The sequence below is a fragment of the Amphiprion ocellaris genome, chromosome 15, assembly GCF_022539595.1.
Source record: "Amphiprion ocellaris isolate individual 3 ecotype Okinawa chromosome 15, ASM2253959v1, whole genome shotgun sequence".
Taxonomy (NCBI): Eukaryota; Metazoa; Chordata; class Actinopteri; family Pomacentridae; genus Amphiprion; species Amphiprion ocellaris.
Window position 1 is genome coordinate 18051616 of NC_072780.1, and position 27654 is coordinate 18079269.

Sequence of the window (27654 nt, forward strand, 5' to 3'; positions counted from 1 at the left end):
TTCACTCTCGACATCCATGTGTTTTATTCTATGTAACAAAAATAATTACATTGTCTTTGTTCTAGGAGTCTAACAATATTGAAAACAAAAGAAAAACAAAAGCAAAAATCATCCGACGGGACAAATAGACATTTACATGAACATCTTAGAGAAATGTTTAAGATTAGAATTATATTGCACAACCGAGCACAAATGATCTCCTGTCAAAAAAGAAAAGTAGAATAATCATGTTTATATTCGTGTCAGACAGCTCAGAGTGTCTGCTCAGAGCGTTCTGAAGACTTGACAGCTGAAGAATTGCATCACGTGATCAATACAGCATCACTTCATGTTTAACTCCACCTAGCACAACCACAGCAGTCATATATTTCAGTTTTTAAATGCAACACAAACCCACCTTTGGCACATGAAATCCACAGAGCAAATGCAGATTTTTTTTGTCTATGTAACTGCATGAAAATCACCTGATGAGAGAGCAAGAAAAACCAAAGGTGTCTGCAGTCTTAGGAGGGAACGTTAAAGTGGTCGTCTCGCTCTGAGACGGTGCTAATGAGGATGGACAGAGTCTAATCAGCAGAGGAGTGCGGAGATTAACACGTTGTAAAGCCACTTTGTGAACCAATGTGTTCTGATCAAACTGTAAAATAGGACGGTTTATCAAGCCTATGACAATAATGGAGCAGGTGAAAAACAAAAAAACTGTGAGGAAACAATTTACAATCATACCTGTAGGGCCGGTTCAATATCACCTTTTTGTTTTTCTTCAAATATGTGCAAAAACATCTTTTAGAGGAACAACACAGTCTAATTTCAATAAGTTTTAAAATGATTCATGCCATCTTTAAAGGTCGGCTGATTGTGTTTCTAGGTTCCAGAAAAATCTGAAAACCCAAGTGGAATTTGAAGCTTTGCATCGCTGGATGCTGATTAAAATAAGGGATTTTCTAATCAGCTTTAAAGCTGCAGAACATATTTTTCTTTTGTTTTGTTTTGGGGACAGTTGAAAAAATCCAAATATTAGCACAATAATACAAAAAACCATAGTAAAGGTAGCAATTTAGTAATTTGGACCTGCTTCGTCTTTGTTCTGGCAGTAACCAATTCGTGAACAATTTTAGTTTGCATGCAGGTAGCATTTAGAAAAGCATTTATAAACTGCTGTGGAAATGGGGTTGATGGAAGTGGAAGTGTAGGCAGTAAAACCAAAACAATGAGTTAAAACTGGCTTAAAACCTGAAAAAACAGTCGGGCATAATAATGGGTTTGTCACACTGTAATTCCAAAATTGTTCTGACAGAGAAATGTTATTAATGCAGCTTTAAGTGTCACTCAGTAACATGACAAAAAACTCTGCATCAGACTCTTTTTTTTTCCACATGCTGCTCTAAACTTTCTAACCAATCAAATCCTTTCCATATAGACAACTGAATGTCTGGAAAGGTTTAGCCTCTGTGTGCAAGGCTGCATTTGTGCCTCCACTCCATGAACCAACTAAATTTACCTTACAACCTGTAACAGTCTTACTCCACTGTCACATTTCTGCACTTCTTTTGAGAGAAAACACGACCGTGAGAGCGAAAATAATCTGAGAAAGCTGTCTGCATTACATAATGTAGCTAGCTTTGATCTCCAGGCATGTTCATTACATAATAAATGAAGGGGACTGTACAGTAGTAGAGTTGTGAGCGGCGGCATTACGCTTCCATCCACTGGGTGACACTGTGACACAGGACTGCTTTTTTTTTATCACTTTAATCACATACAGCCCTCGCTCACACCTCAGGCTTCTCCTGCCCAACAAACGGTCATTTCAAAAGACCCCTCTACTCACCACTGATCTGCCACTTGGTGAAAACTAACCAGCATATATGAGTATTACTTGTAAAACTGCAACAGTACGCCAACAAAACGTGTCCCACGTTGGAGACGGCACATACTGTATACCAGCGGACCACAAAAGCAAATGTAGTTGTGGGTAATAATACTCAGTGCTTCATTGTGAGGATTTACGTTCAAATTTTTTACAAAGTCAAACTAGTCTGAGGCATCTCTTGTTACACAAATGATACAAATACAAAACACGTGAACACTTGCACAAGTGCCACACACACCGAGCTTCCACAAGCACTCACAGTTACTCAGGCTCGCCATTTAACACACTCACACACACTCTCTCTGTCTCTCTCTGTCTCACACACACAGTATCTGTGTCATCATATGAAATTAAGTCTAAGCTAGTGGTACATTTACATATTATATTGTTTATATTCATAAATACGATTACAGTCGTATTGCAATGTACATGTAGGTTTATCATTACATTATCACACAGAGGAAACTCATTCTGTAGCTTTAGGGAGGGAGCATGCTCGTTGGCTGAGGGAGAAGGAGGAGATAATCTGATTTGCTGACAGGAGAGAAGTCTAATATTTATGTCTGAAAATCAGAAATGGTAATGATCCCGTGTAAAACAACTTTCCTAAACTGAGTGCACAGGCGTGTTGCACACAAACAAAAGGAGATACAAGCATGTTGTAGCTCCTGACTGTAACATATAACATACAGAGAACTTTACTGGTTGACATTGTATGAAAATGAAAAGAGTTTTACTTTATTAAACTCCACTAGCACTGTGATTCTTTTTCTCTCTTTCGTACCTTTCCATGACCAAATGAGCTTTACCACCATCATTTCTGAGACAGCCAGATGAATAAATCTCTCAATTTTTTTGTAACTACTGAAGGACTGCACTTTACCCCAACCACAAACACAGGGTGTATTTGCTTTTGTAAATACAACTACCTTTCAAAATCGGCGCATCATTCACTATAATAAATCGTGGAAATAATTTAGTTTTGGGAAACACACTTATTCATTTTCTTGCTGATAGTTATATGACAAGATTGATACCAGTCTTCTGTCAGTGCATCATGGTAAATATGAAGCTATGGCCAGGAGATGGTTAGGTTAGCTTATGAGAGGCTTAAAGTTGAAAGAAGTGGGAAAGAGCAAATTAGTTTGACTCTTGAATTTTTTTTTAAAAAGCCGCCTATCATTATCTCTGAAGTTCACCAGTATATCTGTATTGCATTTGTTCAATTTATATCAAAACTTAATTTTTCCTGATGTTATCAATCATAGTGCTAAGATAAACAAAGCGACTCCTGGCTATAGCTTCATATTTATTATACAGCTAGATTCGTACCATCTTCCTGACTTCATGTGGCCAAAAAAAATGTATCAATTCATTTTAAAATGGAAACTAAAATATCTGATGTAGCCTTTTGAGCTAATCAGCTAGCATACATAGAGGTTGTAGCGGTGAATTTCTGGCTCTTTACAAATGAATTTGCAGGTGCAATTTCTCCTTCCAGTCATCTGCTTCACAAACATTCAGAAACACACACCGCCTGAGCTACCTCTTCAACCTTTTGCTCTTTTTCACATCGATTTTAGATCTGAGCTGAGTTCAGTAAAGTTCCTCTCCGGCCACCTATTATCAAAGCGCTTCCTCTCTGACATTTAGGCAGGAAGAAGACAAAAAAAAGGGGGGAGAGCAGGACAGTGGGAGAGAAAGAGGAGAGGCGGCTAATTCAGCTTTTCATGTGAAACAACAATGAATCATGGAGGCAGGTTTGGCCTTTCTGAGAAATACCATTTCTGTCATAAGGCCTGTAATTACTGTCCTGATTATCCCCACTCCACGCTGCTCTAGTGGCTCCTCCTGGTGCTCAAATTATTGGTCTTCACGGACCATGACCACGTTTGCGTCAGGATGCATGTCTTTTTCTTATTTTGCAGCGATATCACATTGTGGACTGTGAGAGTTTGTTTTTTGGAGTTTTTACACAGAGATAGATACATTGTCAGCGCACACAGGCCCGGCTAATAATGTAATACCTCATTAAAATTAAACTTGTTACCCAAAAATAAATACCCAAATCTGGGGCAGCATTTTTAAAAGTAATTAAGTGTGATCTATTACAGCGAATTAACTTAATCTAATATTTGAAGCAACTTATAAGTCTTCTCACTGGGTGGGTCTGCGTTGTAAAAAAAGGCGATGCCCTTATTTCCGTAGCAATCTGAATTTAGCAACACTTTAATCAGATTTAGTTCACTGTGCTAGGGCTGTTTGCATAATAGCTTAACAGGGTAAAGTAGATTTTGGATGTATTGTTAATAATAATACTTAAGGAAGTTATTTTCAAGGTCTGAGCAATGACTGCAGTTAATTTCGTCATAAATAATAAACGTCATTTAGAAATTCTTAAGATTTAAAAGATTTTTAAGTGCTTTAAAGCAACTCTGTGTTGAACGACAACACAGAGACATGAATGCCCCAAGAAACAGGCTGAAAACAACATTATACTACAACTTCTGCTTTTACCATTTTTTCCTGTCAATAGAAACCTATCAAAAGAAAGAGAGCAATTGTGCAAAAGGGGCTTTAATTATGATAAGCTAAAATAATCACAAATAAAGCCACAAAGGAAGCATGTTCTCCTGCTGGTCAGCCCAGACTGCATCACGTGGAAGACAAGATGTTATTCTAACCTGATTACGAGTCCTTCTATCGAAACACATGTAATCAGATTGATAAGATATTGATTTTGTTATCAAATGTGGAACAGCTTTAGGCACAGCCAGAAGTCTCTGAGTAGCATATCAGTATGCCTCACCACGCTGCGGGAGGCAGCCGTCTGAGACATTCATCACCTGCCTGCCTCGTACTTAGAGAGCAAAGCATGTGGACATTGTGCTGTAATGTCTGAGAAATGCTCTCTCTAAATGCAGTCTAACTGGTTGTGAATTTAGTTGTGGAGGAGCTAATGAATTCGACTGCACATTTATGCACAAACACTTGCAGAACAGGCAGTTTGATCTGGTTTCATGAGGAAAAGTGTGTTTTGCTCCTATCCTGGCCTCCCATATCCACACAACGCTGAGGTCATGCTCACATAACACTATAAAAGACAAACACACACACACACAGCTAATGGTCTTGTTCATTTACAGAATTTTCTCTCTAGCAGCATGACATTTGATTCTTACTTGCTGCTCCAGACAGACCATATGGTCCAAACAACAGGTCCTTAGTTGGTGTAATGCCATTCCATCTTCATTCTGCTATCCTACGGTGCACAGCATCCAAACACTGGGTGCACGTAGAAATGAGATTTTTCTATGCCAGAATTTACACTGGTGGCCAGTAAGACAGCATTAGTAATCATCTGGTATTTTGGGAAACATGTTTGTTTATCACCCCCCTCATGGCCGTTTGGTAGCTATGAATGTGGAGCTGTTCAATGGTTAGCTTAGCTTCGCAAAAAGACTGGTAGCAGGGGGAAACAGCTACCCTCACTCAATCCAAAGGTTAAAAAAATAAGTAAAAGCAAGAAGTTGTGGCTTTACCAGCAGTTATGTGAATGACTATTTCCTGGTTGGAACCACTGACTTCTATAAGTCTTAGGCCTGGCAACCTTATGGTGTTGTTACTTGACGAGAGCCAGGTTCGCTGTCTCTCTCCGTTGTCAGTCTCTATGCTAAGCTAAGCTGTGTCCTGACTGTAGCATAATATCAGAGTGGTATCAACCTTTTCATTTTATTCTTAAATGCAATTACATCATGTATCATTAATATCTTAGAAAGGCTGAGCAAGCAATGCACTACTATACAAAGGAAAACTTGTGTTTGAAAAAAGATAGCTGATCTTTGCACTTAACTCACCCTGCAGCCTTGTAATGTCACATGCCAGGCACTGATCTTGACAGTGCGAAAGCATGAGTGACACTTACACTACATATTTCCTCTCTAAATTCCTACCACGTTTCTTTGGTGTGTGCCAAACAGAGCTGGAGGGATTTCCGTTTTTCACAGATCATCACACTGAATATATAAAGACACCCATCTAGAGCGAGGCAGCAGTGCTGCAGGAGAAAAAAGAATGGCATCAATCAGGGACCCACCGTGTCCCAAACATGGCTCATTTCCAGGCATCTCTGTCTCAGAAAAAAAGGAAGAAAAAGCTTCCCTGCCTCTCTCCTCCTCCTCCTCCTCCTCCTCCTCCCTCTTGCAGCATCCCTCCCTCTCTACTTCCACCTCACTCAGCCTCCTTCCTTCTGTAATTTCAGTTCAGACTTACCCTGTCCCTCCCTCCTCCCTCCCTCTGCTTCTCCACCCATCCCTCTCTACTTCTGCATGTCACACTGCAGCAGTAGGACGATGGAGGGGTCAGACTTGGCGGCTTCTTTAAACTCTTCCAAGGTGATCTCATCGTTGTTATCCTTGTCCATCTTGGAGAAGATCTTGTCCACGCGCTGCTGAGGGGTCAGCCCGTCCTCGTTCATACGCATCATGATCACTGTGCCGACCATCTTGTAGATGGCCTGCAGGAAGGAAAAGGGGGAAAAAAAAGTCAGATTAAATGGTTTAATGAACAGAGCAGATTCCCTGTCACACTCCTCTCAAACACACACCTCGATGATCTCCAGCATCTCCATACGTGTGATCTTTCCGTCTCCATCCAGATCATACATGTTGAAAGCCCAGTTGAGTTTCTGCTCGAAACTGCCCCTGGAGGTGATGGACAGGGCGCAGATGAACTCCCTGAAGTCGATGGTCCCGTCACCATTCTTATCGAACGTCCGAAAAGCGTGCTGAGCGAACTTGGAGGCATCACCATATGGGAAAAACTGCAGAGGAAAAAATTAGAAAAACAAGTTGTCATAAATGAGTTTAAATATATATTTTGCACCACAAGATCATACTGGATTGCATTAGCGGAAATGTTTGACCCATGTGAGGGATTTAAAGTCTATACTGTCAATCTCTTTTGAAATATGTCGACTCTAAGGATGTGCAGTAAAATTATTTGTGTTAACTCAGATAATATGCTTATTGTATTGTGCACCATTTTAATACATATTTTTAAATTGCTGCTGTGAAATTTAGATTTTGTCTTTGTATTATATTAAATCTACATTTTTTAAAAATTTTGACAGCTCCAGTTTGACACAATTGCATGAGAGTGAGCCTTACTTTTGAACGCTTAAACATATACAAGCATCTACACTACACCTGTTTGACGTTTACTTTCCTTTAAATTTACATAATCGACCAATCTTCAGCCCTGTGACATTGCTGTGGGTCAAATGACGCTGTTCTTCTTTGCCATTTTGAAGGAAATTTTGAAAACTGTCATGCAGATAGCCGAAGGAGAGGGGAATGAAGTTTGATATGCGCAGCAGAGATTTTGGGCTTGTACCTGAAGTCTATATTTGGTAAGTAAGACTAACTTATTAATTAAGCCAAGTCAAGTCTCTTCAATCCTTCAAACAAAAAAAATGTCATAATTGAAGTTCCTTGGGTTTTTAGAGCATGCAATTTTCAATGTTTCCACTTCAAGTTTCAGCAGGTAATGTGTCTTTTCTTTGTGTGTTCTTTTCTTAGCACTCTTTGCACCACAGATTTGATGCATTAACATACATTCAACACAAGTAAAGCACTCACAGAGCTCAGCACTCCGCCAAGGCTGCTCAGTCGTTGTATGATTTCTAAGTCCCAACAAATCCGCAACGGTAGATTTGTAGTAGGATCACAATCATGTGATCGTCAGCAGGTAGCTGACGTAGCGTTCACTTGTTGTCATAGTTACAGTGACGCCATACCGCTATCTTGCAATGATACAGAAATCTTTAACAAATCCGTGGATCCAGACTACAAGCTGCATCAATGCAAGATTCTAATGAAATGACACAAGGACCACCTTGTGTCATTTCTGACCTTCCCTGAAAATTTCTTCCAAATCTGTTAGTCTGTTTTTGATTAATGTTGCGCACAGACAGAAAGACAGATTAACAGATGGAAGGACAAACGTATGCCGATCATCACATAACTCCAATTCCTTGGCGGAGTAATAATAGCGTAGAATCTATGATCCACTTTCACTGCATGATTATGAGAGCTTTAGCTCAAAGGACATTAGCTTAACTCAAAATATATTCTTTATACAAGTAGAACTTTTCACAGATCACCTGTACAACCCACGGTTGTTTTCCATGCCCTTTAAAAGTGAATGGGAGCAAATGAACCTGTGAGGATATGCAAAACTGATTTAAAAATATCTTTTCACCATGCAACCAATGACAAATCAGTAGGTCTCTTTGTGGCACTGTGGCATTTCAAAAGATCCAGAATATTCTGAAGGAGTTTCAGGCAGCAACAGAGTTACAGGTATTATTAGGGGCTCCACCTCTTCTCTATGACTCCAACATTGATTAGTTATCCTCTGTAACATAAGGTGCCTATGTAAAAACACAGCAATGGTATGAGTCACTAAAGAGTTAACTTTTGTCATCATATAACTATGAGCAATACTTCAGTCACGGACAACAAAGGAAAAAACATAATGTTACCCACGCATAAAGACCTTAACTATAGATATTAGTGTCATATATTCATCTCTTGTATGCCGTGGTCCTTCTCTGCTGCTCTCACCTTGACATAGAGCTGCTGAAACTCCTCCAGGTTGAGAATGCCAGAGGGACAGTCTTTGAGGAAGCCTTTGTACCACTGCTTGAGCTCTGCCTCGTTGAATTCGGTGTTCTTGGTCAGATCATCCAAGACCTCTGGAGCCAGTTTGCTGTTGTGTTTCCCCATGATGCTTCACCTCTGTGGGATGAAAGGCAGAGACAGAGTGAGCACACAGGTGAGAAGGTGTTAGACAAACAACAGCAACGGCGATAATGCACCTGTGTTGCTGCAACAGCACCAGTCTCTTGAGGAAGGATCCAAACAAGGAATTACTTACACTCAGACACACACAGAGGAGGCATGTGTTCTCTTTTTATGCATTTATGTATCAAAATATACAGTAAATATCATCAAGACATTTAGTCCTGTATTTGTTGGAGGAATTATGAAAATGTGCTGATACTACTCTTACGTTTTCACAGCACAACAATTTTAATATCTCTTAAATGTTATGTATCCACAAAGACATCTCTGTAAAAGATGTCTTCTTATTATGTCACATTAGCAACGTTTACTAATCAGAGTAAAGCATTTAATCAAGAGATTCTTGTACAGCTGGAACATGAAAAGCAGCTTTTTAGTTATAGGTTGATAGTACTATTATGTATACATTATAACCAGAATTAACACAAATTGATAGAAGAAGAAAAAAACACATATACAAAGCTGTCTGGTTCAGTTTTAGTTCATAATCATTTGCAATCATCTGTCCTGGTATTTTTCTAAATTCAATAATACATTTTTTTTTTAGTGCATATACTGATTACAAGATGAAAAAAAAGTTCAAATTAGAACAGGTTTCCTGTATCACTACATTTTTCTATACATTTATAGTCAGAAAGAAGCAAACTATGCAATTTATATTACAGGCCCTTGATTATGCTATTTTTGTCTATCAAAATGTTCTACCACCAGTCTTCCTTTTCTCTATGTCATATGATATATCTACTGTATAGTCACAGTTTAAAATGCACTGCAATTTTAGAAAATATCACCTAGTGCCTGTAAGTGTGTATCACACACTGTAAAGTCACCAAAACAGCTTTAAGCTAAGTAGCCAGAAAGTAGTTGTTAATCACGTAAATCTGCGTCAGTGGAATTTATGACACTTATTTAATGATTTGCCTAAATGAGCAGTTTGAGCAGGGCACATACATTACAGAGAAAATGTTCATGCTATGAAAAGACTTGCCATTTCCATAATGACTGATATTCTACCTCGGTAATCACTTTGTGTGAGTAAAGCACCTGATAGCATCACTGCTATTTTGGCCATAAAATGGTCCATTACCCCCATCAGCACACACATATTCCCAAGGCTGAGGACCACTGCAGTGCTTTTGTGACGCCATTCCTGACTCATAGCTCTGTCTGACAGCTTTCACACTTTGACACCAGGACACAGCCGACACTGCTGAGCAAAGCGGCCACAAATCCCACTGGTGTGAGTGCAGTTTAGTGGCTGAAATATCCCCCCAGTCGTACTTTATGGCGAATGAGTCATGTAGAAAGAGGCAGCTAAACCCCAAATCACTGCAAACCGCAGAATTATGTTGGACTTTGAATTCCCATGACAAGTGGCAGGCACTCTAGCAGAGGCAAGCGCTTAGAGAAAGAGCAATAAAAGATGTCAATAAGCGGCTGCTGAAGCATTAACTTGTTTTAAAAAAGGTCACCTGTGATCTTATCAAGTTCAAAAGCAAAAATGGATGTTTCTCAGTTCTCAGAGAACGTGCTTACAGCTGTTTGACAGAAAAGAAAGGCAGCTATAAAGACAGTGTAAAATGGATGACACATATAAATGCAGCTGCAATCAAAGAGTCAAAGCCTTAACACTAAACAGGTCAGGTGGATTTTCATCTGTTCAATACAGTCCCCATAATATACAATACAAGCATCTTAGATTTGGATTTCTCTTTTAGAGTGGTTAAAATAGCACTCAGCATGTGTGAACAGTGAAATGGCAATTATAAGTGTTTCATTTCCACAAAGGAGTCTGTATTTAAATTGCTCAGTGACACTGAATCCATTTAGAGGCGACTGGGGATGTTTGGTTTTAAATGGCGTCTCATTTGTGCGTCATCAGTTTTAAGATTTATCTAATGCATTACCTAAAGTCCCCCTCTGGTCATTGATTAAACACCCAAAACTCATCTCTGTGTATCAAAGTTGCATGTTTTATTTTATATATGCTTTTTTCCTTCCTGTCTCAAAACAGCTTTGACTGAACTGTATACCTTTTAAATGTGCAGCTCTGTTAAGCCCCTTTTAAAGCCTCTCTCTTATTTGCAGCTCTTAATTTTGAAACCAGAAACTTCATTTTAACAGCACATGTATATTGGTTCCAAATAAATATTATCATTCTCCATGATTTCTCACAGTCTGTCTCAGTATTGGTCCTGAAAAAAACTAAATCAACCGACCCCTGGGCCCCTCCTTACTTGCTGCAGCTTGGACACACCAGCTTAGCTGTGACTCTTGAACACGCCATAACTACTCCAAGCCATACAATGAAGTCATTTAACTGTACATGTCTGAACTGGAAACCTATTCTGAAGAAGAATAAGGATACAGAAAGTCCCAACTTTATGTTTGTTATATATACAACCCTGAAGTCTGTCTGTGTTTTTGAAGATTTTCAAAGTACATGACGTGTCTTCTAGAATGTAAAAAACACCTTATGGACATGTTAGAGGGTCTTTTAACAAGCACTGACACAAACACTGCTTATGTACACACACACACAGTTAACTGCTGCAGGATGCAAGAAGACAGATGATGGTGAAGAAAAAATTGTAATGTTGTGGAAGAAACATTTGTAGCAGCACTCTTCCCTGTGGGAGAAGGTCAGCTTGAAGGGACCTCCATTAAACTATAGGTATTCAATTCATTAAACTTGCATGACTGTCTGCCCAAAGCAGCAGACATTTGGAATGAAAGTTTAACCATCTCTAAATCATTGACAGTATCCACTCGGGTAGCACTGACTGCGTCAGTAAAAACAGATCACAAGCACACCAACTTGTGCCACAAGTGATTTATTTTAGCTTGTACCCTCCTGGGAACACAGACGCGCGCACACACACACACACACACACACACACACACACACACACACACACACACACACACACACACACACACACATATTCCACAGAGCTGTAACGTTGTTTCTTGGCTCCAACTGAGGGGGATGAAGTTTTATCCCTCTGTTAGGAAAGCAAATGTAGCAGATAATAGAGTTTCCGGAGGAAGGATTGCGTGAGGTGCAAACTAGGCAGGTGAGAGCACATTGGAAACTTATCTTATCTGAAAAAATCTAATTAAACACTGCACATGCCAGCAAAACAGACAACTCGTAGGGTCATTGTAATTGTTCCCAGGTTGCGTCCTCTGGTCTCTGCTAGCTCATCTTGCTGAAGAAGAAATCTACTGTGGCAGAGTTTTCAGGCGTTGGAGGTTATGTGGAGATAACCCTGGGTGTTTCTTATTCTTGGCTTAGGCTGCCTCTCAGAGCAAACAAGTCAGATCTCTGGGGAATCGAGGTGAAGCACCGAGCATACAGATTCACCAGCTCCTATACCATTTTCTCATTTCGGCTGCCTTGGAGAAAGTGATGCTTATCTGAGTGCATGAAAATACAAATATGTGTGCATGTGTGCTGTATGTTAAACTAATGCGTGTTTGTTTTTGAATAAAGATGTGCTTGTTGTGTTGGGAAAAAAGCATAGTAAGGCAGACAAAAGAATGGATAAAGAACTCCTGAATCACTGACCACATCTACAGTTTATTTAGTGATTTAAAACAGTCATCAGCTATATATAATATAAAAGGAGTCCTTTACAGTTTAAAAAAATAGAGTATTATAACTATAGAACTAGACATTTTCCCTCAGCTCTACATTTACCATTCTTCAGCTAAGTGAAAAAAAAATGTAAAAAAAGAAAACTCATAATTCAGTTGCACACAGGAGGAGAGTCTGCTATGAATATAAGAATTAGAGGCAGCAATATCCACCAGTTCTAGGCAGACAAAAAAATAGCACCACTTACAGATGCTCACACAATCTGATGGACAAGTGATTTCTACAATACACAATGTATTATGAACCTGTCCAATACACTAAAGCATTTCTAGCCTCAGCTAGTTTATACCGCCCATTCCTATGACCTGTAGAAAACATAAAACCCAACAACACGCACATGAGATACTGTGCAAAACACAAAACACATAAACTACAACAGAATAAAAGCACAAGAAACAAGAGGCGCCAGATGATGTATGACTACTTGACAGATTCCTCTATAAAAATCAGTTTCAGTTTAAAATGTTCTCAGTCAGGATCTAGTTCATGTTCTACAGGTAAGGAATTTCACATGATGATCCCCAAACTGTCAAATCTGTTTGACTAAATTAGAGATCCAGCTGGAAGCCACTGATCTCAAAACTTGGATACAGCACAAGGATACTGAGCAGTCAAGGAGTCTCATTCTGTTGTCATTTATTGATGATTTAATGTCAGAAAATGTACTGAAATGATGTCTATATGTGAGACAGCATGGTGATACAGCGGTTGATACTGTTGCCTCACAGCAAGAAGTTCAAACCTGCTGGTAATTTGGAGTTTCCGTGTGGATGTTGTCCCTATGCCTGCATGGGTACATGGTGGGTTCACTGGTTATTCTAAATTGGCAATAGCTATGTGAGCACGCACAGTTTTTCTGTCTCTCTGTGTTATCCCTGTCATCCACTGGTGACTTGTCCAGCATATACTTCACCTCTCACCTTATATTGAGATAGGCTCCAGTCCTATGAAGTTCTCTGCAGGATAAAACAGGCAAAGCTGATTTTTATTGTTTCAAAAAGAAGTAAAGAGGGATCTTTGAATCTTCGTATATTTCAATTATCAATACTTGATTCCAAAATGACCAATTTCAGTAGGGGCAGCATAAACTCTTAGTCTGTCAGACTCCATGAGAAACTCACATTCTGAACACACAGTTTATGAAGACTCTAAACACCAGCTTCTTCACTAAGTTGGTGGACTGCTAACTGGAGCCTCAGTCTCCAATGAGGCTGTAGGCTCCACACCAAATTAGCAGCTGCCAACAGAAGCCTGAAGTGTCTGTAGTACCCACCACAAGTATCTACAGACTAAAACACATCACAGGAATACAAACAATATGCCACTCTCAGAAAGGCACCAGGGCAGACTGGTCACAGACACCAGCCGCACAGACAAAGAGCTTGGTTGCAGGTATATACTCTGCAGGTGTGGTGATGGCTGTGGTCTGGTTGGTTAGAGGTGGAGGGGAACTGGATCACGGCCCAATCAGGAAGGTTGGGAGGCGGGGAGAACAAGGCTGCAGTGCAGGTCGTCTACTCAGGAGTCGTCAGTTGGAATGGCTGGCAGCTGGGGTTCCGGAGAGACTCTGAAACCAGCCACAGCTGAACCCACACATGCAATCTCCCCACACAAACGCCTAACAGGACACAACCCCAGAAACCAGGCGGCACACAAATACCGGTGGCCGTAACACCTATTTATGCTCTTTAATGCAATCAAAGTCACAACATCTGGATGACTTTATCCCCTGAACGCTTCAATATCCATCGCATGTACAGCCCTGAATTCCAGCTCTGCACCTCCCACGAAAGGAATCAATTGGCCTGGCAACAAGCTGTTGCTGTGAACGGTGACGTCTTTCACATTCTGTTCACGTCAACACACGGCGGAGACCCGAGCACACACACATTCAAATCCACACACCCAGACCTAAACATGCCAGCTTCAATCAGGGACAGGCAGGACATATTAGTATATTAGTTCTATCACACGCCGACAGTCTCGCACATATGGACTTTTAGACACTGACGTGGAAGTGATAAGAGAGGAGGAAGGACACAGCAGGAAAAGATGAAGAGGCAGAGGTAGAAAAAAATGCAAGAAGGATGACTCAATCTGGATTCACAATGCTGAGGGAGAGGACAAGCAGACAGACGAGGAGAGAGACAGGGAGGGAAAAGTGATGAAGATGGTAGGACGGAGAGAGATGTGAGACGGCAGGCAGATAAGCAGAGCTTGTTGAAAATTGTCCCAGCAGGCGTTCAATAGAGAAAGACATGTCTCTTATTGAGTCTGAAGGGGCCTTAATGCATGTTCATTCCAGCTGTCAGACTGATAGTAAACACTAAGTCTATTCTGAGTTGTTAATGCGTGGGAGGCTCTGAGTGTGTCCCTGTGTAGGAGTGTGTATTTGTCAGCTCAGCTTCATGGCGATCTCTCTGATTGGATAAGCTAGTTAAACATGTCAGCGTCCATTGTGCTAAAGCTTACATTCTGATGGCTGTTTTGTCAAACTCAAGGCACTTGTTAGGTTGATGTATCACAAGAGGGCTTATACTTCAAGGTTCTCAGATTGACATATGACTTGTAAAAGACTGTCCCCCTGAGAACACTGACAGAATTAGCAGTTTGAGTCAGTGCTCCAAAATTATATGTGTTTACTTGAAAAAGTCATCCAGCAGATTGTAGTAATTATGATATGAGCTGTCAGGGGAAGTCAAGTGGCACTGTTATAAAATGTCAGGCCCGATGGACGGGCCAATAAAACATAGGAATTCAATGCTTAGAATGTTGGTTATTTCACATTTCTAAAACAACTTTCTGACCATGATCACGATTACAATCACTAGGAATGTCCCGAGTCGGTCCTCTGGAACAGACGTATTCAGATATATTTTAATGAAGGGTATCCATGAAAAGCTGATCCTGTCTTTACTGACATTTACTTTGTCCACATTAGCCTGGTAGTGCTGCAGCCCTGCTCTCCTGAACGATGACCAACTCAACATTGCAAGCACTTTGCTACATACAGACGTGAATATAAGACTGTGTGAATGTTAAAGTGCCTCCTTGGTGAGAGCAGAGACAAATACCAGTCTTTGCTTCGATCCCAATATGCGCTATCTCTCTCTACTGTAACTATCCAACGAAGATGTGAAAATGCAAAAAAAAAAAGAAAAAGACAAATCTTAAAAAGTAAAATGATACTTTGTATCTTTCAAGCATAGTAGCAGTTCAGTGAATGATAGGATGGTTGACTCAGTCTTATTTTGCTCTCATGAAGCAAAATATATCTCATGATATGAATTATGAGATAACCATGCTGTAATTCAAGACCTGTTTAGTTCCTTCAAGTTGTTTGACATAAGATAATAGACACAGAGAAATCTTGAATCCTGCTGGGATGTAATATGTTTCAATGTAAGAGTTCATTCCAGCAACTTTTTGAGAGTCACCGTTATCAAAATATTTCAGAAAATCTATTTTACTGCATGCCACTGATGCATCGCATGTCGAACTTTGTGCAATGCAATTTCTTGTGGAAAACAGGTAGCAAACAATCGTTCTTGCTTGCTTAAAGGTCTGTATACAATCATTAAGATTAGTTTCAGTCATGCTAAGACAAGCTGTACTATAATGCTACATGGAGTTACCAGTATATAACATACACATAGCTGTGTCAAATGCCGCAATCCTGCAGCTAGTCCAACCTTCATGAAGGTGATAAGGTTCTTGTTGAAACTGTTTAAGAGATATAACTGTATGATCATTTTGGCCGATGCACTTTACGCTGCTGTTGTGCATTATATAAAGAGGTGTTTCTGTTATTTGCAGCTTCATCAGCTTCTGACCCAAACTTAAAACACGCTAATTATCCTTCACAATACATTACAGTCCTAACAGTTTTCCTTTACGAACACTCTCTCCACTCAAGCAGGTACACACAAGAAAGAAAACAAGGTTGAATAGACCGTCATTATGATGAGGCTCATGCACGGTGGCTTTAGCCGCACATAGCCCAGAGGGAAAAATGTGTTGGTGTCCCTGTGACTGAAAATGATTAGCTGGCAAAAGCTGTAATTGAGTTGGAAAGAGAGCAAAAATGGGAAGCTGCGCCTGCCATACAGTTCCAGTGTGTGCACATGGATGTGTGTGTGTTTGTGTTGTGTGTTGGCAATGGCAATAACCTTTGTGAGAGTGGAAAAAGTCCAATGGACCATAGCAGCAATAGGAGAGCAATCAATAGGATACCAGTCCAATACCAGCCCTGCTATGAACTGCACTGTGAAGTATGTATGTGTGTGTGAGAGACAGTGAAGGGACAGAGTAGAGCAAGATGGAGAAATCTGATGAGAGGTGGACAGCCAGCTCGCTGTGAATTATAAACCACAATCTGAATGGTCTTCATGGCAACTCAGAAAAACATCAAAAATAAAGTAGAACAATATGTCGCCTTGACAACAGCTGCCCGGCTCACTGCCAGACCGTCGTCCGGCAGAGAACGAGGCTTTGGGCCAATCGAAACAGTCCCTCTGCCAACTGGACCTAACCAATGAGCTGACTGATATATGGGCTTGATGTGGGGGTTGCATTGAAAATCTAAATGCAGGCCAGTGTCTTCCACATCCAACACGATGCTCTGTGTTTGATCATTTATCTGTCCTGTTTATTTGCTATTTGTTTATTGAGTTATTGCTGAACCGAAGAGAGGGCCATTACACTGTGACAACTTGCAACAGGATTGAATTCTCATTCAGTTTCTTCATGCTAAAGTGCTTATTATTTTTTAAAAATGTACTTATAAGCATATAAATGATGAAATATTAATACTAATAGTATAGGATTGTGATAGCATGGTTGCATTATGTCGACCTCTAATACAATTTTGCAATCCAGACTGATGATTTTAATTAAAATTGAAATCATTGTAGTTTTTTCTTTAATTTACAATGATGAAAGACATTCATTGCACTGAGCATAAATCCAATTATTTTACACGTAATATTGCAAATATCTGCCATTGAGATTTTATCTTACTGTTTATGTAACTATACTGTTTATACCACTTAATTATCTAATGGTAGGAGCTGTACACTTGAAAAAAGGGGCTAGAGACATGGCTTAGACATGACTGTTACGTGACTTGACTTACTTGACGCTTGACCACCAAGACTTGAGTAGTCTTGATGGAATATGTGGAGAATATTTTGGGAAACATGTTGGATGGGTAACACTTCTAAATTGATCTGCTGTTAGTAACTGGTTAGCTTAGCACAAACAGTAGAAGTAAGTGGACACAACCTGATAAAATGTTTAAAAAAAAGTCACTTAACTGTGGTGCTGACAAATGAAACAAATGGGATATATTAATTAGCAAACCTTAGCTTCACTTGTGAACAGATATAATTAAACAGAGCCAAGACACCTGTTTTCTCCCCATGTCCATGTGAGAAGCCAGCTGCTGCAGTACTGCAGTACAGATTCAGACTCTGCAATTGCTGAAGAAAAAAAAGAGGATTGTTACACATATCCTGTTATTTCTGGAAAATAAAAAGGAGCTGAAATGTTAACTTGACTGAAAAAAACTGTTACAAAAAAAAGTGAAGAAGCGCAGTGTCTAAAAAGTCTCTAGGTTAAGTAGGTAATTTTATGTCTTTACCTTTTTTCTTGGACATAAGCTTTGACTGTTCTGTTAAACACTTGTGTTTAATACGATGTAATTTTGCATTACTTTGTTTTGTCTAATGCATGAAAATTGTAAGAAGTTTCTTATAGCTATTTTTTTACTACAATCCAGGAATTTGTTTGACAGTTTTAAGATATGTTGCTAGAAAACAGTATATCAAAACTTTATGACATCTTCAAATTCTTACACATTGTTCTTTTATATGATATTTCAAATAATTACTCTGCCAAGGAACGCGGCGGAGTTATGTGACGATCGGCGTATGTGAATCCAGCGTAACAGATTTAAATAAAATTTTCAGGGAAGGTTAGAAATGACACAAAGACTACCTGATTAGATTTTGGCAGTGATGTGGCTTATAGTCTGGATCCACGGATTTATTAAAAATTTTTGCACAATTGCAAGATAGCGGCACGGAGTCACTGTTACTATGACAACAACTGAACAGCTGCCTGCTGATGATCACATGATTGCGATCGTACTACAAATCCACCGGGACTTGTCTATCAGACATAATACAAGGAACAATTGATTAAATTGTGGAGGTGTTTCCGAGTCCCATCAATTCCCGACGCCTGCTACAAATTTAGGTCACGTGATTCGGTATTCATATAATGTACACATGCATAACACATAACACTTGTTAAAGATTTCTGTATCACTGCGTCACTATAACCATGACAACAAAGGACTCACCTGCAACTGGATCTCAACGTCTTTCTAAGACCCGCCCCAACTCTACTTCCCATTGGCTAGTGATATTAGTTTGGTTGAGAGCAAAAGCTGCGTTCCTCTCATTCTAATGGTAGACGAACTCGACTGGCAATGTAGTCCTATCTTTCTTTTTTCGAGCAAAACGCCAGCGCCACGTGCTGGAAATCCGGCACAGTTGTTTACACGTTTCATGACGCAGTTTAATGATGTGATCATTTGTGCGTCGGTAAATGCCAGCGAAATCCAGGCATTATTTTATCGGTTTTCATGATAGGCAAAAAAAAAAATGATAACGATATTGATACCGATAATAAATTTTTATACCAATATCGGGCCGATAATATTGGACATCCCTAATTATCAGTTATGCAATTAATTGCCCACACCTTGTCTGAGTTCTATATAAATTCTCCTAAAAGCTGCCTTAACAGGATGACTTTAGAAGCTTCATGATAAGCATCAGGACACAGACGTGCCTTTCCTCAGTATATCATTACATAAAATCACATGTACTGTGATAGATATTATGTATATATCCCGCTCCTCATGTACATTAATATACATAAAAATTATTTTACTGAGTTCAATCATATCTCCACAATTGTAGCAGTTCCAGTCTAGCATCAGTAGCTTATCAGTGTGAGTACTATTAGTAAACAAAGTAGTTGTTGTAATAACTGTACTGGAGGTTTGTATGTTTGGATAAAGTTTTTAGCAGTCAGTGCTTACAATGTTTTTCATAACCAGTGAAAGTCAACTTTAAAAAAAAGTGAATGAGGAGTTATGTAAGTACTTAGAGTTATGAAAGGATGCATTTGTGATGAGGTGTTACTTCTTATCAGTGTGGTCTCCATATTATTTTAATTTACATACATCTCTCTGGTGACTGGAGCAGGAAGGGTACATCGCTATAGAAACGCTGCTCACCTCAGTGCAGTTCAAATGCTAATTTAAGACCAGGCAGCATGTCGAGCCTGGGGAGAAACATGGGGGACAAAACGACTGTGTGCATGTGCCCTCATGAGTCAGACTCTCAGCTAACCTTTATTTCCTGTCTCGAAAAACATCAGTTATTCACCTGTGTTTTTTATTTATTGCTACAATTGTTACACATTTACCGAAGTCTGGGTGACTCATGTCTGAGTGCTGCGCTAATTGTCAGGTATTGTTTCTGTCTACGTAATAACAAACGCTGTACAGCCTTGTAAAGTGTGGCTAATAATATTCCAGCAACACCTACAAACTCAGGTATAAGTGGGAAAATGCCACACACACATGTACATGTTAAATGGACAAAAACGCACTTTCCTATATTAGATAAGCTCTGGTGAAGGACTGTTTGGTTGCAAGGCTCAGGTGTTCCAGCACCAGACAAACAGTCTCTAGAACAAACATACCCATGCCCCGTAAAAACACACACACACACACACACACACACACACACACACACACACACACACACACACACACACACACACACACACACACACACACACACACACACACACACACAGATACACAAACACACATAGTATGTTTATTGTGTAGCGTGTTCAAACTAGTTGAAGGCAACAGGGGAAACCGAGCATGGGACAAGTGCCCACAGCGCTCCTGTGCTCAAAGCGCTACTCCCGCTACCATCCCTACCATTTACAGGTATTCGTTCTGAAACTGAGACTGACAGCAGGTGAAATGTTAAACCCTTACTACCTACACAATAATAATGGAAGTTTGTATTCAGTGCTGTTGAAGGTTAATTTAAATTCTACTATTTACTTCCTCAGTAGCACAAAAATATGAAAAACGTACTAATTGTACATGGCAAGGATAGGAGACATGGAGAATACGTTTTCATAATCTAGCTGCTTTGTTACAAATACACGGTATTGCAAAAAAAGTATTTATACTTAAACAAATGATTAATACAAAACTGCATTTTACATGGAGAAATATATCAGTACTGGCCGATGTAACAGAGCTTTTCTGTAGATAGATTTATGTTTGAGAACACAAACTCCTTGAGCTATTTTTATATTTGGAAAGTCATGTATTTAGTGTCTACGACCTTGAGGTGGACTTCTGTAAATTTTGGCAGCATATCTGCTTGTTTTGGACTTGGTTTTGGTACTGACATGAACTCAGCAAACGCTGACCCTGACTTATTTTTACTTTTGCTTTCTTTCTAGTAAAAATGTAGTAATTCACAATGTATTCCTCACCATGTGAAAAACTTCCCAGTACTTCTGCATCTGACGAGAGGTCGCTTGATTTGGTATTTCTAACGCCATTATTAATACTGATTATTATTATCCAATAACACCAATAACCAATATTTAGAACTGATGTACATTTGATTTAACAATGAAAATATTGGTGTCAAAATTTAGAATGACGCAAAAAATTATTGAGATGTCTTTGTATGTTTATTTTTTGCATTTGCTCCGCCAAGGAGGCTGAGCCTTGGTGGAGTTATGTTACGATCGGTGTTGGTTTGTCTGTCTGTCTGTGAGCAACATTACTCAACAACGGACTAACGGATTTGGATGAAATTTTCAAGGAAGGTCAGAAATGACACAGTCACCAACTTATTAGATTTTGGCAGTGATGCGGCTTATAGTAAATAGATCCACAGATCTGTTAAAATTTCTGTGTCATTGTGAGATAGCAGCATGGCATCACTGTAACTATGACAACAAGTGAACACTACGTCAGCTGCCTGCTGAAGATCACATGATTGCGATCCTACTACAAATCCACTGCTGCGGACTTATCGGGACTTACCCATCGGAAAGAATACAAGGAACAACTGATTAAATTGTGAGGATTGTTTCCAAGCCCCATCATTTCCCGCCACCCGCTACATATTTAGGTCACGCGATTCGGTATCCATACATAACGTACACATGTATAACACACGTCTGTGCTCAGCACAAGGTCATTTTGTTTGTGTGTACATCTATATTAAATGGCCACATTCTATGGTGCCATGATTTCTGCCACAAATTATTTCAAGATTTCAGCCGTCTGAAATAATACAATGTCTGAGCAGCCTTGGTGGAGTACTGCGCTCTCTGAGTGCTTTTCTTGTTTTACCTAAAAGAGAAATTTTCAGCATTGATCTTTCATTGCTGGTTAGCTATTACCCATGACATGTAACCAGATGAAAGATAGACAGGCAGCTGCATCAGAGTCAAAATTGCAAGGTTTTAATTAATCTATTTTATCCATTAAGTGTTACTGCCACTCTCAACTCGAGAGGCTAATGGCATATGCTTGTACATCTGTTTGCTTATTGTATACAGAGGGATACTTTGTGATGGGTAAAGTCATGATAAATAGTTATCATATCAAATGTTTAGGTAGGTAATTGCTTTCTATTGTATAATAACATAACAGCATATCCCTGATGTTTGTACTGCTTTGCTTTGGTGTCTTTCTGCTTTATTTTAAGTCAAAAATCACTTGAAGGACCAGTGTAAAGGATTTAGGGGGATCTAATAGCATTTATTAGTGTTTCATTAGTATAAGGCTAACTACAAATGACGATTTATTGCATTTTGATTAACTTAGATTGAGCCCTTCAGCTCTACAGAGGGAGTGGGTACTCTTGCATGGAGCCTGCCCTGTTGCACTTCTGTTTTTCCAAGTGTGAACCCTGAATGGACAAACCAATTACTGGCTATAGAGAGGACCTTTCACGTTTTTATGTGGGCAAGGGAGAGGGAAGGTGCGGGAGGGGTCTTCAATTGGTTGCAGTCCACAACCTCAAAGCTAGGTGCTACTAAATCCTACACACTGCATTTTTAATGCAGTTTTAAGGAAAACACATATTTCACAGAAAAATGGTAAAAGGTCTGCATTTATTTAGCCTCCTATGACCTCAGCAATTTTTTGCAGCACTTTGCAGAGTAAGTGTCCTGTGTTATTCTCAGTGGTATCACAGAACTTATTTGCTGATTAAAATGTTGCATAAAGTCTGTTCAATATACATTTAAAACATTTTTAAATGTAAAAATGCTTTGCCACCAAAAGTTTTAAGAGCTTCAATTTTCCAGGTTCCTCTAGCATATTGCTATGTCTGTTTCCACAGCAGGTCCAAAGATCCAGGAAGAAGAAATATAGCACACTGACATCAAAAACACTACAGAAAATTCCATCTAGATGTCATCATTGCAAAAGTGAACAACAAAGCCTAGGGCTGCTCCATCCTTATCATTTTATGCTGCAAATGACAACAACGCACTTGACCTAACAGCAGAGTCCAGTGTTGTTCCAGCCTGAAAGTTCCTGAATCTTCAAAAAGTCTTGCCCATGTAAGCAGACAGTTTCTGGGATAAAACTACAGTATATCCTCGGCATTTATTTTTGCTGCTCTGATGGAACATCAACAGACTCTTCTTACCTGGAGAAAGTTACTGCTGAGGAAATGCAGGTACGTTCAACAGCAAAACCCAGTTCATCAACACTCAGTTACTGAGTCATAGCCTCCACCAGAGGAGCACAAACAGGGTTGTCATGAGGCCCTGGTGTGCTTCATGACACCTACATGGAAGCTACAGGGAGAGTGATAGAGAGCGAAGGGGGGACATTATCAACAGGTTTTGGGCTGTCATGAGCCAGGCAGTGAGCATGGTTGGTGTCTGTTCATGCAAATTAACTTTGCATTTTTGTTCTGTGCTTTCATGGCACTTTGCATTTAATGTTTCTACTGGCCAGTTTTCTTATTGCTATCACTGGCACATGTCACTATCATTTTATTCCCCAGGCCTGGCTGGAACAGTAGTAATTGTTCCATGGTAGTGTAATAATAAACTGAATGTCTTTTGCTTTTGGACTGTTGGATCACCTTGGGCTTTGGAAAACTGCAGATTACACAGATGTATTTCAACAATCAATGAGAAATTAACACACACAATAATAAATAGATGAATTAACAAACAGTTGGTGACATTTTGTAATATTACAGAAAGCATATAAAGCTTATTATTAAGCATATGTCTTAATCTGCCTACTATATATCCCATGTTGCTAGCAACCTGAGAGTTGTAATAGTGTCAGAAAAACTATTCATTTAAAGGGTTAAGACAAACAGAAAAGCACTTCCACAGGCTATCGCTGATCTGATATAAAAGATAATTCCCTTGCTACAGCAAGACCACCCAACCATTCTTAAAACCACTTCTGTGATATATACCACTTTAAACCACTGTGTTCACAGTCATAACACACTCCCAGCATGCACTTGGCTAGAGGCAGGGTATAACCAGACAGACTGTCAATCTATCATAAGACAGACCATTCACACTCATATTCATTCCTGGGGACAATGTCAGTGTCAAGGCTCACCTACACAGCATGCTATCAAAGTCATTACACTATTTTTTAAAATGTGCCACACAGTTTGTGTAGATGCTTGTCCACACAACCTTTTAAACTGTCTCCTGACAAAAATTAAGAAGTTTTTTTTTTTTTTTTTTCCTTTAAGAGATCCATTCTTTAAAACAGTTGCTGGTGTGTGTTACCTCTCCATTGTACCTTACTGGATCTGTCAAGCCACTGGAGGACACTCTGTCAATGGTGTCCATTGATAACGGTGGATGTTCATTAGTCATCTGCCTGTGATGCCCAACTCCTTCACTCAACATTCATTTGTTGTTGCTCAACCACTATCAGCTGAACTATGAGCTCACAGGAGCTGGGAGTGTGATGGTGACATACACACACATACACACACTCTCGTCTTTATATTCCAGCATCTGTCTCCCTGGCTAATAAAGCATATGACAGGAATGGATGAATCAATCAGTCAAGTGACACATACACATGCAGTAGCTCATGAAAGCCTCCCATACAAACACAAATACATGCACACAAAACACACACTGAGCCAGTGATGCATGAGACAGATGCACAGTACACCTGGCCACAGGCTTACAACAAAATGGAAGTGATACATGTGCAGAGGAAAAAAAAGAGACACAAGAGTGAGAGAGGGGGTGAAAAGGGGTGCCACAGTGTTATTCATCTACCGCCGTAGAAGAGAAAAAAGGAGCAGAGAACACCGGAAAAACAAGAAGCACACACACACACACATGCACAGACAAATACAGGAAATTGTAGTGTAACATGTTGCTCCAAGCTGATATTATTGTACTCCACAGAATGTGGATCAATAGGTCTTTCCAGAGTAGAGGATGTAGCTGTAATAATGTGTTTTCCTATGCAGCGATCCGTCAGTCAGTCAGCTGTTATGTGTAACTAGCTACTTTCCACCCACTGCTGTAAACAACAGAGCAGCTATGGCTATGTCTAACAACACTGCAAAGTTCAAGCAATCAACCCACCACGTCTCTAGCAAACAGCCTGTTGCTCATCTTTTGTGATGAGAACACAAACACCAAGATTATAAATGCCTCTGTGGCACATTTCTCAAAAGCTGTACAACAGACATCAAACGTTTTAGTTTTGTTGCTGTTGGTAACATTTATTGAGAATACAAAATGTTCCTTTGAAATCAGTGAAGGATAAACAAGCAGTGGAAGCCCTTGTTTCTATACAAGTATTCATCAACAAAGGTATCGCACCAGGAAGAATAAATTGTGGAGTTTTAGCATTGAACACTGGCGCTAACAATAACGTACAATTTTTTTTTTGTCAGTTCTAAGCACAATACATGATCCAAATATTAAGATAGACCACCAAAATTCAAAATACAGAATTGTGTAATTCATTTGTATCTACACTATAAACCAACCACTTATATAAATGCATGGTTGCAAGATGAAAAAAAGTGAAATTCACTGATAAAGACAAACATTTTAACTTTCAAAAATTATTTTAATGGGGTTGGTTTACATAATAATGTTGGTAACTACATCAAGTTAATATTGTGTGCAAAATAAACTCAAGTTTCGGCATCAATTGATTTAAAACTAACTTTGAGCTGATGTATCTTAATGAAAGTGGCTTCATTTATTTTTTCCCCTCAAATTGAGGATTTCAAACTCCCTGTCCTATCTTAACATGCCGGGGCAATTTCAGACGATTAAGAATGATAATTTCTGTTCTGTTGAGTGTATGATGCAGAAGTAAACATCGGGTGTACACAATATGTCAACATTCCTGCAGTTTATATTTTGAAAACAGCTACTGATTTGGTATTTTTAGAGGTAATAAAAAAATTGTATGAAAAATGACTGTGTTATGGTTGCAGGGATATTTTGGAAGAGAAGGTGGACCTTTAAAAGATTCTAATTGTGGCACTGCAATGACTCCCTCGTGGGATGCTCAGCACCACTTGAGACAGGCTGACTCCTGAGGACTATACACAGTCTGCTGAGAGTGTAAAAGTGGGTTGAGTAGAAGTAAAGCAACATAAGATTATTTTTGGTTCAACCAGGAGCCAAGATTGTGAACTATCAGTCTACCACAGCACTGTATTATATCTGCCATCATGTGCTGAAGACCTGCTCAGTTTAAGGCCAGCAGCCAAAGGGCCACAGAGCCAAACTGATCTGCCACTGTCACCACCTGTCTGTCATGCATGTGATCATCACAGATGTGTGTGCGCATGTGTGCACAATAATTTGCATCTTTACATTTTCTTGGAATGCTGCGCTGCTTTTTTTGTGTATATGAAACACTGAGCACTACATTATGTATATACTGTAAATACATGGACACACACACAGTAAAATACTACGATGCAATAATTCATCTGATATATCTGTGCGATGCGCAGTTGCATTCAGGCCGCCAGTAATGTGAACAAGCTCACACACACATTGGAAGCTGGTGCTATTGATTGTGCGGGTCCTGGTGTCATCCAGAGGATTGGATGATGCAGATGGAACTAAACCACCAGTTCAGCCCACTGTGTGCCTCTGTCTCTCCCCTCTCTGCACACTCACACAGGTCAACTAGAAATGACTTTGAAAGGCAAAACAGCCGGACTCGCAGCTGCAGACGTCTTCTGCAAACACTGACCCCTGGTATACACGCACTTGTGATATTTAGTACAAGTAGCCACTCAGAGGGCATTCAGAGCCTCTAAGCACATGAAGATATGCTCCGATAACCACATTATCAGCATCCATTTACATGCTTATGTCATGATATTGATGCTCTGCATGCAGAGAAGAGAGAGTTTCAGTTATGCGACACACAGGTAGCCTTATTTTGTTCATCCATTATTTGCTCCCAAAGCATGAAGGACATTCTGACTTCTCAAGCTGCATTTTCAGATGTATGCAGAAGAAACCAGCTTTTTCTTTAGAAATGACTGAACATAATGTAACATCTACCAGGGTGATAGTGTTTGCTTTCACCATGGCAGACATGCTCACCATAGTGTCTGTTTTCTTATAACATAATCCTAAGTTCAATTACCTCAACAGCATTAAGCGTCCTTCAGGAAAACACTGCAGCCCTTCACCACTCAAGTAGACAGTCCTGTCCAACTATAAAGACACTGACTTCCCCCTTCTGCAGTGCTAAATAAGAGTAAGGCACTAAGGTTAAGAGTTCAGTTTCTGCTATCTGGATATCAGTCCAGCAAAACAACGTACAAGACCTCCTTTCCCATCACTCTTTGCCTTGGTTAGTTAGCAAGTACAGACATATTTGACACATTTTCGCCAACACTTGTACTCATTAACATGACGGGGGGAAAGACCATTTACAAATTTAAGGGGAAAAATGTCCTCCACTTACCCTGTATTGTCTGGAAGAAGAACAAGCTCCTTTAGCTAGAAAACAAAAGCCTATTTTTTGCTTCCCAGCTACAGTCACGGCGGTGTTTTGCTCCCAAACAGTTGCTCCCTCATGTAAAATCACCTTCGTGTTAACTCACCTCTCTCTGGAAGAAGATGAA

The 27654-nt window shown here is 39.7% G+C and overlaps 1 protein-coding gene across 2 annotated transcripts; it reads right to left on the reverse strand.

Moving 5' to 3' along the window:
- LOC111583889 (hippocalcin-like protein 4) lies at nt 1-27654 on the reverse strand. 2 transcript variants are annotated; one of them, XM_055017967.1, is made up of 5 exons: nt 27495-27635; nt 13321-13356; nt 8500-8673; nt 6480-6695; nt 1-6389 (listed from the first exon to the last, which is right to left on the reverse strand). In XM_055017967.1, the coding sequence occupies exons 3-5, from the start codon at nt 8659-8661 to the stop codon at nt 6192-6194; spliced, it is 576 nt and encodes a 191-aa protein (XP_054873942.1). In that variant the 5' UTR covers nt 8662-8673; nt 13321-13356; nt 27495-27635; the 3' UTR covers nt 1-6191. The 2 variants fall into 2 exon arrangements, with proteins under 2 accessions (XP_054873942.1, XP_023148909.1); XM_023293141.3 differs by lacking the exon at nt 13321-13356 and having other exon boundaries at nt 27495-27654.